Below are 12,927 nucleotides of genomic sequence, written 5' to 3' on the forward strand. Positions count from 1 at the left end.
TCTCTAGACTCTGCAGACATCATGGAGCCAAAATTACACTGGTAGCTATTGCCAGCCTCCTCCTCAGCCCAGAGCTCTGAGCTGAAAGAAAGACATGAAGAGGCATCGCCACCTTCTCTTTCGATCTTGTCACATATGTATCTGTGTAGTAGAGAAAGAACCATTGAGACTTGAGAAAGAATTGTTGTTTACAAAAGCAATAAAGATTCATAATATTATACTAATAATAGCACATGTTGAGAGTTACAAATATGCTTTGTAAGCTAGCATTGTGTGAAAAATCTTTCAAGAAGTATTGTTTTGTCTTTAATATCATCTTTCTGAAAAGATCAAAGGTCCAATTCCTATCAGAAATATGCATAGGGAGGCAAGTATTTCAACCTTACTAGAAAAGGCACAATCCAGAATGCACCATTAGCAGGTGTAATTCTGTGAGCAAAGGGCTACAGAGTGTAAGAAAGCGGTACAAAATAATAAAGCTGGAAAGGACCTTAGGTTATATGGATTTTACTTTTCTCATTTTACAGATGCAAAAATCAAGGTCCCCAGAGAAGTATTTGGAATATACTTAATATATTTTTAAAAGAATATATCATGGACACAATGGATACAACTCATCCATAAAAAAGAATAACCTACGGACATGTGCAACATCACTGATGACTCTCACAGACATGGTCCTAGGTGAAAGAAGCCAGAAACACACTGAGGATTCCATTTGCATGAACTTTTAGAACAGGCAAAACTGATGCAAAGTGGAAACAATTAGAACAGCGGTTGCCTGTGGGGTGAGAGGATGAGTACTGGGGAAGTACTGAGTGTGAAGGGTCCAAGAGGGCTTTCTGGGAAGATGGAGCTCTTCCAATTTATGACACAAGGTGTAGGTTACACGGCTACATCCATTTGTTACAATGGGGCAGTTAAGACTTGTGCCTTTTAATCCATATACATTTTATCTTAAAAAACTGTAAAGAAAAACAGCAATCTTTCAGTGGTGGTATGACGAGTAGGTCGGGGGAAGATGGAATGAGAATGGCCAAATGCTGTTAACTGTTGAAGTGGGCACAGGGATTTACTCTAAATATGGCTGAAACTGTTTGTGACATAAACTTGTGAAAGATGAACATGATGAGCAAGGGAATGTTCAATCATGTTTAGAAGTGTGAGCACTTGGGATACTGGTCCAGGACTCTTTTCAATTCCTTAAGGAGACAGGGCCTTGGGTGTGTCGCCCAGGCTAGAGTACAGTAGCGCAACCACCTTTAAATTCTTTATATTCTTGAGTTACCTTAATGTTTTTAGCTATGTTCTAGGTCCTCTTCCCATCTTGAGCCTCTCTCCCCCTCTTCCTAAAGCAAAGGAGTAACCTGAGAGCCAAAGGAAGCCCGAGGAGCTCACCCAAGGCCTCACACGAGGCCTCTGAAGAGATTGTGACACCTCCTGGCTGAGCAGTCAGCTGCCAAATTGCCAGGACACAGATTCTCCAATCAGTGCCACACAGTGTTTGCCTATGAGAAACACCCCTTCCTTGTTCTGTACCTCTGAGATAGCCAAATACCTTTCAAGACTGAAAATGCTTCACTCTCACATAATAAAAACAGGACAAAATGAGATGCAATTAGATTGCCCTCTCATATATCTTTTATTATGATGGCCAAAATAAATTCTTTTAATCTTTACATTTCTTACCTATTTGTTATTTTAGTCTCAAATCTTACTTAATATCTTCTGTCTTAAATTAGAATTTGCATAATACAAGGTATCAAAAGAAACATTATTGGCAGTATTTCTTTGCAGATATTATTAAATTAGTTGGTGATTCTCCAGTGTATCAACTTGCCTCCATCTAGGGAGCAGAGTTCATAAAAGGTGGCAGTAAGAAGTTATTAATGAGTTTATTTTTCATTAATTTTATATGAGCTACAAAAGTATTTTAACATAATAAATTCAAATATCACAGACCCAACATAGGAGTTTAAACAAACAAACAAATGAATTAAATGGGTTGAGTTCGTTTTCTGTTTAGGGTAAAAGCTACATGATACGAAGTGATCTCAAAGTGATTTATGTGAATTATCTCACAAGTTGACTTAGAATATCCATAAAATACACTCTGTAATTGCATACAGTGTGACTGTGAAGATACCTTCATAGCACTTGACCATTTGTTATTAAAATTCCCATCCAATAGCAGTTCCTGCTTATTGCATAACACCAACAGGTCTTGTAAAACATACATTTAAAGGAAACACAACAGTGTTACTAAAGATCATGCTTCAGGGACATGGATGAGGCTGGAAGCCATCATCCTCAGCCAACTAGCACAGGAACAGAAAACGAAACACTGCATGTTCTCACTCGTAAGTGGGAGCTGAACAATGAGAACACATGGACACAGGGAGGGGAACAACATGCACCAGGGCCTGTTGCAGGGCTGGGGGTGAGGGGAAGGAATTCAGAGGATGGGTCAATAGGAGCAGCAAACCACCATGTTGCACATATACTTATGTAACCTGCACGTTCTGCACATGTATCCCAGAACTTAAACTAAATAACAAAATATTAAAAAAGAAATGAAAGCTAAAAAAAAAAAAAAGAATTCTACTGTGAACAAAGCTGAGCTATGAAATCACATGTCTGAAAGCATCGTATCTGACCAGGGGACTTACAGTGTAAAGTCATGGATGCTGCCCTAAATGTTGCTATGGAAATTTTCCGAGAAAACAACTTTAACTTACTGAAATATGCTTTTTTTTAAAATTAAAATTCATTGAATTATTCAAGTTCTAAATAACTCAAAGGTTATTTGTAAGATGACCCCTAATTGGGAATATTCATTTATGAACCAAAGGTAGCTTTCTTTCTTCCTGATACAAACCTGTAGAAAATCTGCGAACCCTTTCTCTTCTGCTCACAAATCAACAAATAAAATATAACCTAAGGCTCTCTTATTTTAAAGCCCATTCAAGAGTTCATCAAACTGTGAAACTTCTTCACTAAAAACCTATTTTGAAGATACATACACACAGGTATATTCATAAAACAAATACATGTAAAAGAATCCAAAAAATTGACATTAATTTAAGTTTTAAGAGGCAAATATATGCTTTCCCTGAGGCAAAGAAACTGTAAGCCTAAAAATTATCTTATGCATATTGGGATAATTACATAATACTAAAGGTTAGGTTTTTCCAGTATGACTCTACTTTTGATAACTGATACCTCTGAGAAAAGATATAAATTAGGTTAGGCTGATGAAACAGTGTACTACTTAATTCATAACCTTCAAAATCATTAAAAATTGGTACATTGGTACAGAGCTTTTGACAATTTTCCAGATACTCGGGTTACAATAAAAATGCCATGATGATTTTAAAAGTAATAATTCTTTCCTTAGGACTGACATTCTGTTTACTTACAGACTGTCCATTTATCCCCCGGGGGTCTTCCATTGAAGACTTCTTCTGAATTATGTATGGGCTATTAGCTACACACTTCTTCAAAGGGTTCCAACACCCCTGCACCTGTGAACAACAGAGCATCACACAGCTGTATTAATTGTGTGGCATGAAATTCAGAGCTGGCCTTCACATCTGCAGCTTTCCATTTACCAGCGTGTATACACAAGTCAAGAACACTTACCTTCACTGAATGAGTCTTTAAAATAAATATTATGGGCTCACTGTTTATCACAATTTACATGAGCCAAATGTGGCCAAATTATAGCTCAGTTGTGTCTGCTGTCAGCAGCTGCAGCCCAGGGAAAGAAAGGATGGTAGGGAGGCAGGGGGAGCAGCTAAAGATCCTTCCGCACACATTATTTTTGAGCCAGCAGTACAAGAGCTTTTCTTCTTCTTTTTTTTTTCTTTTTGAATTTAGTTTCTCCATGCTATCTATCAACGTCAGCTGCACCACAATGCAAAGAGGAAATACTAACAAAGAAATATGATTGTAGTCTGAACAAGGATGAAAGAGAAAAACAAGAGTTGAGTGTTTTACCCTTAGGGCAAGGATATTATTATACTATTTCTTAGCAAGTTTACATTAGGTCACAGTTTCACGAATGATCAAGTCTGCACCTTCAGACTCAACACCTTCAGGAAGAATGGGTTTGGGGGATGCTTCAAAACATGGACAGTAAATGTGGTATTTTCAGATATATTCTACATGTAGCTATCTTCAAAAAAATAATATAGCAATTTAAATGCCATTCTAATTTCCTAACGTTCAGAATTAATTTTTGTGCTCATGCTCAAATGAGGTACTCAAAAGATACTCTCAGGCTTTCTTGCTTGAGCTTGGCAACTGAGCAATTATTCTACCTCTCACATAAACACTAATGCAGCACATGTAATTTTAAGCAAAAAGTAAAATGCAATCTTAGTATTACCACGATAAAATTACACAACAGAGAACATGTAGTAGTGTAACTTCAGTATCACTTTTTATAAAAGTACTTGAATTTCTACATGCTCACATATTAGGAAAGCTACTATAGTGGAAGTCAAGAGATTTCAATTCAGGTTCTGACTCTGCCACTTAACAGCTGAATGATCTCACGTGAATAACATAAGCTATCTGAACCTTAGTACTCTCATCTGGAAAATGAGAAATTTTAAATGAATATCTTGCAGCTTTATATTCTACAGAACTATTTCATATTTTATAATGTAATGAGTCTATGTATTTCACACATAATTTTCAGGTAAAATATTCCAAGCATGGTTTATTTAAGAAGTAATTTTGAAGTCTTAGGAGAATTGTCACTTGTTTGTTTTGCTCAACATTATCAATGCTGCAAATGTATGCCCAATCCACTGTCAACATAAAGTTGATGCTTTTTGGACAACATAAAATATAAATAACTAGATTCTTAAAATTTAGAGAAGCCATATTAAAGCACTATGTTTTTGTAATTTTAACAAGAAACAATTTCATAATGTCAAGTTGTGAGTAAATAAAAATCATATGAATGTATTCATGCTATGTCACACCAAGAAAATATAACACTTTATTTTGAATTGTACTCAACTGCAGAACAGAATCTTAAAATTCAACAGCATTGCTTTTAGAGGATTCCTTGCATAAATAGGGAAGAGATACTACAGAATATCCTAGACTGTTTTCATTGCTTAAGTTACTCTTAGGAGGTACATTAACTGTTCCAGGCACCAAGGTGGGATTTTAAAATAATGATAATAATCCTGCCTTACATTGGTAAAATGCTTTACAGTTTACCAAGTGCTTTCACACAAATTGCCCACAGTGCACCTATATGAGGTAAGACAAAGCCCAGTCTCATTCCTCACAGAAGGGAGCAGGTCTAAGACAAAGACCCCTCTGATTTCCCATAAATTCCCATCCTTTCCATACCTGTCTTGTGAACACGTTTCAATCAAAATCTGTATATTTGATATTCCAGGATTATTTCCCATGTGTTTCTTTCCCATATTTCCATATTGAACTTACTGAACAGTTTAAGGTATTAAGAATGGTCAAGTTACATGAGCATGAAAGGTATTTCATTTGTAATTTTATTTCTGCTGAAGATGAAACTATTCTGTACTAAATTTCATGTTTGTTATTGTTTCCTGGGCTAAAAAGAAAAGACAGATTATTGAGAAGTCAAAACAGTCAGCATTCATCGACTTCAGGTAGATGCCTCCAGTAAAAAAGACTACCACTCAAAAATCAAAAAATCACAGCGAGCTGTGGACTCTATTTACAAATCCTCCAGTGCTTGCTAAATCAGTATAGTTGTTTCCAGATTTCTACATGTCAATCCAAACCATGAAATATATGACATGACTGGGTCTACTGATATTTAGGAGCCTGGCTCTGGTAAACCTTTAATTCCCTTGCTGGACTTGATCTTTCATGGTTTATAAATAAGCCTGTCTCCATTATAGCACTCATTTAGTGGAATTGCAATTATTTCTCTACCTGTCTCCCCCGCTAGACTGTAGCTCCAAGAGAGACAGAACCATGCCTTACTCTCTGGTTCTAGTCACATATGGCACTAATTAAATATTTTGAATGAATGAATAAAATGAATAAATGAATGAATGTTGTTGATACATTACAACTTTTGAATACTTGTAAACTCTGAGCTAGAATTAAGTAGACAGTTAAATGGTGGTGCTATCATTCAATCAACTAGAAAGCATCCACAAAATTTCTGGTCCTGAGCTTTATTTCAAATATCCTAAGAAACAGGCTTAAGCAAAACTGGTGACTTGATGTTTACCTATCCACCTACTTGCCTGCCTATCTACACACATAGAGAGCAACTAGTCACAAAACTGTACAGACCTACACATAAACATATATAGAGGTGAACTTAGAGGTGAACTTCTTAGAGGCTTTGTATAAACCTAGGAGTGGTTTCTAGAAAAGGAGTAGAAGACTATCCAGGTAGGCTAATCTAGGTATAGATTAGGAGGGAACACTGATGGAGGATTAGTGGAATGACATTTGTTTGGGGAGATGTGTGGAGTACCAGAGGCAGGTGCCTTGGTGTCAGAGGTGTCCCTACAGACAGGTGCCATAAGTGTGGTGGCCATTACCAACCATCCCCAACACCTTGTAAAAGCAGGGAACTGGGTTAATCACTCACTTGTGCATCTACCCAAAATGGCCAAATCCTTTATTTATGCACTTTTGAGTCAATTATGATGGTGCCCTCCAGAGGAGGGGTGCCCCTTGGAGTTGTACACAGTGGAATCCTACCCTTCTATTGACACCTGAAGTGAAATTTTCCTTCATAAAAAGACAAGGACTAAGAGGCATCTAGGGCCCTGTCTACCAAGTCTAACATTCTGGGTTAGCTATTCACCCTAAGCATAGAGGAAAAGCCTCTTCCTGAAATGTACTACATCAACTCCTTAAGTAGAAAAAGAGGGTCAACCGAAAAAAAATTGAGAAAAAGCTGCATAGTGTTAGGCTGGAGATGCATTTAATGATAGCCTGACTCTCCATATTTTGTAGCTGTTTGAGACCATCTAAGAAGAGCAGAGAGTGGCATGCAGCCCCTTCCAAGGCCACCACAACACACAGGAGACAGGGTAGGGGCACCCACAGCTCCAGGTGGTAGAGCGCCTGACTGACATTCACAGTACCAAGCCAGATGCTTGCATGGGCATCTGTTGCTGAGCAGAATGGGCAGGTGGCATGAGGAACAGCAGAAGGCCTCCCAGACAACAAGGAAACAGGAGTGATGGCCACATTTGAATTGATCTTTTGAACACCTTAGGGAACTATGCCTTCTTCAATCCTACCCTCAAAGAAACCCAGCTAAGGAAAGTGGTGGAGGAGAGCTCAGTCATGGTCTTTGCTGACCATGAATGAAGGGGATGCTTTAGAAAGCAAGATTTTGGACTGTTAATGAAAAGCTAATTTTGTTAGGTAGCCTCACCTGATACAGGAATAATGGAAGTTTTAGGAAGTGTCTTATATTTGCCACTCTAGGGAGAGTGGAGTGGAAAGGAGCTGAAATCAGTGTACACATCCTAGCAAATAAACTATGCCAATAAATGTTAGATTTAGGTACTGATCTAACAGACTCTGCAGAAAACATTAAATTGAGACTATAATCTGACAAACATTTGCAAACATATAAAATCCCCCTTGGGAGCCCAGAAGCCTTGGGAAGTTGGGCCACTGGTGATGACATTGTAATTATACTGCTAAGAGTTCAGAGGTACATATTTGGAAGTGATATTTTATGCCCTATTGCAATCCATAAGCCTATTAATTTTCAAAATACAGAATAGCTTTAAACACAGAAACTTTAAAGTACATAAAATAAAAAAAAAATCTATTCTGTGCATTCCTGCCATAATTTAAACTCTCCCTGGGCTGCCAATCTTTCTTCCCAATTCTACAAACAACCCCTACTCCTTAGAAAAGAAAAAAAATATGCAAGAGATCTGAGCTTAAAGTTTTCCCAGGTTCAGTTAAATCCATATTCACTCTATACAGACACATCATTCTTATTCTCTCCATCAGCTAAAGCCAGGCAATTGACAAAATAAGCAATAGCACCCCATTGTACAGGTAAACCTTATCTTATTATTATTTTAGTTCTAGCTCATCACAAACATCCTGGCTATTTTTAGAACAAAAGATTGGGAGAAGAAAAGTTGGAAAAAGTGTAGATTATGGTGACATGAAGCAGACAGAGAAAGGGTCAAGCCAGGCAGGCCATGGGGACAGACTTCCCAGGTTGAAGAAAAATAGGGTGGGGGTGGGAGTGGGAGGTAATATGCCTGGGAAGAAAACAATATTTATTTTTTATTTCATACATGACATGTATTTTAATTTTTCCTGCTGATTTTGAAAAATGGGTTATATTTTGGATGCCATATTTTTCATCTCTAATGAACCAGAGACCCATCAGATACTGGAAATAACTTGTGGCTCCTTGGATGAAAGAATATTTTCATTACAACACACCATCACTTTACTCTTTGCCTTCTCACCAAGTGTTGAGTTTTCTAACATTCCTGAGAAGCAGAAGGAAACTAGTGGCTGAACATTGCTTTACAGAAAAGAAAAGGGCTATTCTGAAATAAGTCCCCAGAAGACTACAACTACAGATTGAATAAACATATCAAATCAAGGGGTTTCTAAGAAAATTTACAAACAGAAGCCTGCAGTGAAATGAACCGTTGGATAAATGACCTCCAGAGCCCTACTCAACTCACTACTTCATGGCTCCAGAAGCCACAAGGTGCCATGTCTGTCACCTCTTCTGTGCTTTCTTTGCCTTCCTAAGGAATTTGGTTATATCAAAGAAACAGAGATTGGGTATACTCAGATGAGTCAGACTCAGAAACCATATACTCATCAGTCTTTCAAACAGTGAAAAGGGGTATATCCCAACCACTGAAGATGTTAATGAAAAACATGTTGGTCTCTACCTTGGTGAAAGTCTTAGTTGTAGATGTGGTTTCTATAGAAGTAAATGTATACACCAATACCTTTTTATAGGTTTTCCACTCATTTACTGGTACTGCTGATTTAAAGTTTTAAGGATGAAGCCTGTTTATAAAGAATAGACAGGCATCAAAGTAAATATGATCAAATTTCTGCTTCTACCATATGTGACTTCCTTCTAACTTCAGATGAAAAATGCAAGGCAAGTAGAAAGTCAAATGAACTGATGCTAATTAGAATGATGACATGCTTATTTGGAAAGGAAAATTGAATTCAAACTATATTTTCAAGAACATTAAACCTACAAATTATTTTAATATAGTACTTACTATGTGAACAACATTAAGAAAACTCTAAATAAGTGACAATTGATTATGATTGATGGCACAACCATAAGGGATTTGAGAAAGTGGTATGTACACAGCTTGAGAACCACAGTCCTATAAAGCCTGTTTGTAATGAGGAAATTCAGGCAATCAAAAGAAAATCATTTAAAACATAATCTAATTGCACATAAGAAGCTTTGCAATTTTACTAGGGTGATATATTGATTCTGCTGCATCCACTGAATTTAGGGCATTGCTAGTCTTCTTCAAACGTTGTTTTGATACAATATATCACAGAAACAGCTTCTCAGCCTACTAAGTCTACAGGATCAGTTTTAAAATAACAAGCTGCAAACAACTGGCAGCAAACAAAACTGGCTCCACTCAGTTATTATTTTTGCTGCCCAAATTAATGACTACACCTAAATGATGAATTTTCTTACTTTATTCAAAAGGAGAAGAGATACAAAATATCTACTCCTTTACTTTTTTAAACTTTAAATTTAGGGCTATATGTGCAGGTTTGTTATATAGGTAAATCTGTGTCATGGGGGTTTGTTGTACTTATTTCATCACCTAGGTATTAAGCCTAGTACCCATCAGTCATTTTTCCTGATCTTCTCTCTCCTACCACCCTTCACCCTCCAATAGACTCCAGGGTGTGTTGTTCCCCTTTATGTATCCATGTGTTCTTATCATTCAGCACCCACTTACAAGTGAGAACATGCACTATTTGGTTTTCTGTTTCTGCCTTAGTTTGCTAAGTATAATGGCCTCCAGCTCCATCCATGTTCTTGCAAAGGATGTGACGTTATTCTTTTCTTGGCTGCATAGTATTCCCAGGTGTATATGTATCACATTTTCTTTATCCAGTCTACCACTGATGCGCATTTATGTTGATTCCATGTCTTTGCTATTGTAAATAGTGCTGCACTGAACATACACGTGCATGTGTCTTTAAAATAGAAGGATTTACATTCTTTTGGGTATATTCCCAGTAATGGGATTCCTGGGTCAAATGGTATTTCTGTTTTTCAGTCTTTGAGGAATTGCCACACTGTCTTCCACAATGGTTGAACTCATTTATATTCCCACCTACAGAGTATAAGCATTCCTTTTTCTCTGCAACCTCACCAGCATTCGTTATTTTCTGACTTTTTAATAATAACCGTCTGACTGGTATGAGATGGTATCTCATTGTGGTTTTGATTTGCATTTCTCTAATTATCAATGATGTTGAGCTTTTCTTCATATGATTTTTGGCCACATGTATGTCTTTGGAAAGTGTCTGTTCATGTCCTTTGCCCACTTTTTAATGGGGCTTTTTTTCTTGTAAATTTGTTTAAGTTCCTTATAGATGCTGGATATTAGACTTTTGTCAGATTCATAGTTTGCAGACATTTTTTTCCCATTCTGTAGATTGTCTGTTCACTCTGTTGACAGTTTCCTTTGCTGTGCAGAAGCTCTCTAGATCCCACTTGTTGCTTTTGTTGCAATTGCTTTTGGTGTCTTCCTCATGAAATCTTTGCCCCTTCATATGTCCAGAATGGTGTTGCCTAGGTTGTCTTCCAGGGTTTTTATAGTTTTGGGTTTTACATTTATCCTTTACTTTTATCTAGAAAGATCTACCACCAAACACCTCCTAATATGTTAAAAATATACCACAACAACTTGTCCATGATGGAAAGCAAACAGTGGTTACCTGGAGCAGAGGTTAGGGGGTGATGAACTGCAGAGTGGCCTGAGGGAACTTTTTGGGGTATTGAAAGTGTACTGTATCTCAAGGGTAGTGTTTACATGGGTGTACATGATTGTCAAAATTCATTGAGCTGTAAGCTTAACAAAGTTGAGTTTTAAAAATATGCCACGACTTACATTCCTAAAATTATCAACAATTTTTCCCCCGTACCATCAAGGAGGTAAGAAACTATAGTTTAGTTTCTGATAGATGGTGACTGCCTTCTTCACTGGGTATAATATCTAGCCTTTGCCCCTCTAAATTAAACATGATGTTAGTGCTGATCTTTTTTTAGCTGTTTATCCACCAATATCCCTCTCAAATGCAGGTGAGATTTATTCCTACTTGAGTAAATTATATAGTTCAACATCCAACAATATTCATTTTTAGGTGTAGAAATGAAGAAGCGGCTGAAAAACATATCCTTGCTTTAAGAGATGAGGATTAGGAAACATATAATGTTCTTTAATATTAAGATTCAATTGATATGTCAGTAATTGATATGATCCCACAGCATTAATTTTTTTAGTATTTAATCAGGAATGAGAAAATAAATGCCCTCCTGCTCTACTCCAACACCCATCTCCAACCTGTGACAACCACAACTCAAGTTTAGCAAAGCAGTTCCCTCATTTCCTGGATGCTGACTCTTACTTTTCATTGCTTCTTGACCAGAGTAAGGATTGCCTGATGGAATCAGACTGCAGGACTGCAGTCTCAGGGGCCAAAAAAAGAAAAATAAAAAGACAGTAATGGAGAAATCATTAAGCTGTCAGAAAAGAGGCACTGACTCAGGGTTTCTTTGACTTTCACTCTTTCCTTTCCTTAAAACCAAAGGGCAACTCATATTAGAGCAAAGCTAGAAAGGTTCAAGAAATCGGTCTCCCCTCAATACTATGAGAAAAGAGTTAATAGGTGGTATAAGGTGATAGAAATATACATGGCAAAGGATGTTGTGATGGGGTCACAGAAGGAAGTCAGGGAATTCAAATTTCTATCTAGGGCAGGAATCATCTGAAACATCCTTGGCAGATAGCCAATCTGCTTCTGCATGAATACTTCTGGGAACAGAAACTCACCTCCTGAAAGCTTCTGAAAGACTAACCTTCCAGCTCTGGACAAGTTTGTTAAGCCACGTAGTCCAGCACTGGAAAGTTTAGTCTTTAGGAGGCTTTTCCTTATACTAAGCTGAAATAGAATCATCAAAGCCCTCTTCTCTAAGGTCAATTTTTCTTCTGCACCAACACAATATTTCAACATCCTCCTATACAAAATGATCCTTGAAATATTTGAAGATTACAATCTTTCCTAAAGGATCTGCTCTCTAGGATTGAAACCTGACTGTACATCTTTTTTAAATGAGTTACTTACTTAACTTTCTGATCCCCCTCCAAAGGACCTACCTGTTGGTCAATGACCCCTGGATCTGAACACCATTGGCACTTACTGAGCTTAGGGATATTCAAATTCTTCTGCAAATGGCCTGTTTTCAAGTCGTAATTCTGCTGTTCTATATTTGGGAAACTGATTCATTTCTGTGAAATTCTCATCTTGCTAGTTTCTGCCTATCATTCAGGCTCACTCAGATTCTCTTTGACTCATGATTCCATGAGCCAATGACAGGGATATCCATTCCAGCCTTGTGTAATATGCCAACCTAAAAATCATCACTTTAGCTTTCTTCTTTCAAGTCACAGATGGAAATGATGAATGGGAGAAAGCTAAAAGCAGAGCCAGTCTGGATGAGTAAAAGGGTAGACTGAAAACTCAGTGCAGGAGGGTAGGGATTTGAGTCTGTAACTCTGGCACTTATCAACTCTATAATCTTGGAAATATTAACCAGTCTGAACCTGCTTTTTCATCAGTACAATGGCATTAATGCCATCTAATAGGATGGAAAATACTGATGATGCACCCTACACATAG

The 12,927-nt window shown here is 37.4% G+C and overlaps 1 protein-coding gene across 11 annotated transcripts in view; it reads right to left on the reverse strand.

The window, feature by feature from the left end:
• EYA1 (EYA transcriptional coactivator and phosphatase 1) overlaps positions 1-12,927 on the reverse strand; it is a 460,645-nt gene that overhangs the window by 332,196 nt on the left and 115,522 nt on the right. For 10 of the 11 annotated variants that reach the window (XM_054656818.2, XM_054656820.2, XM_054656817.2 and 7 more), the window contains exon 2: positions 3,420-3,524. In XM_054656818.2, coding sequence (XP_054512793.1) covers positions 3,420-3,452 — 33 coding nt within the window. In that variant the 5' untranslated portion in view covers positions 3,453-3,524. Of the gene's footprint in view, positions 1-3,419; positions 3,525-12,927 lie in introns of those variants that run through there. The other variant, XM_009455500.5, reaches the window with a different exon arrangement.

Source organism: Pan troglodytes, chromosome 7, assembly GCF_028858775.2.
Source record: "Pan troglodytes isolate AG18354 chromosome 7, NHGRI_mPanTro3-v2.0_pri, whole genome shotgun sequence".
Lineage (NCBI taxonomy): Eukaryota > Metazoa > Chordata > Mammalia > Primates > Hominidae > Pan > Pan troglodytes.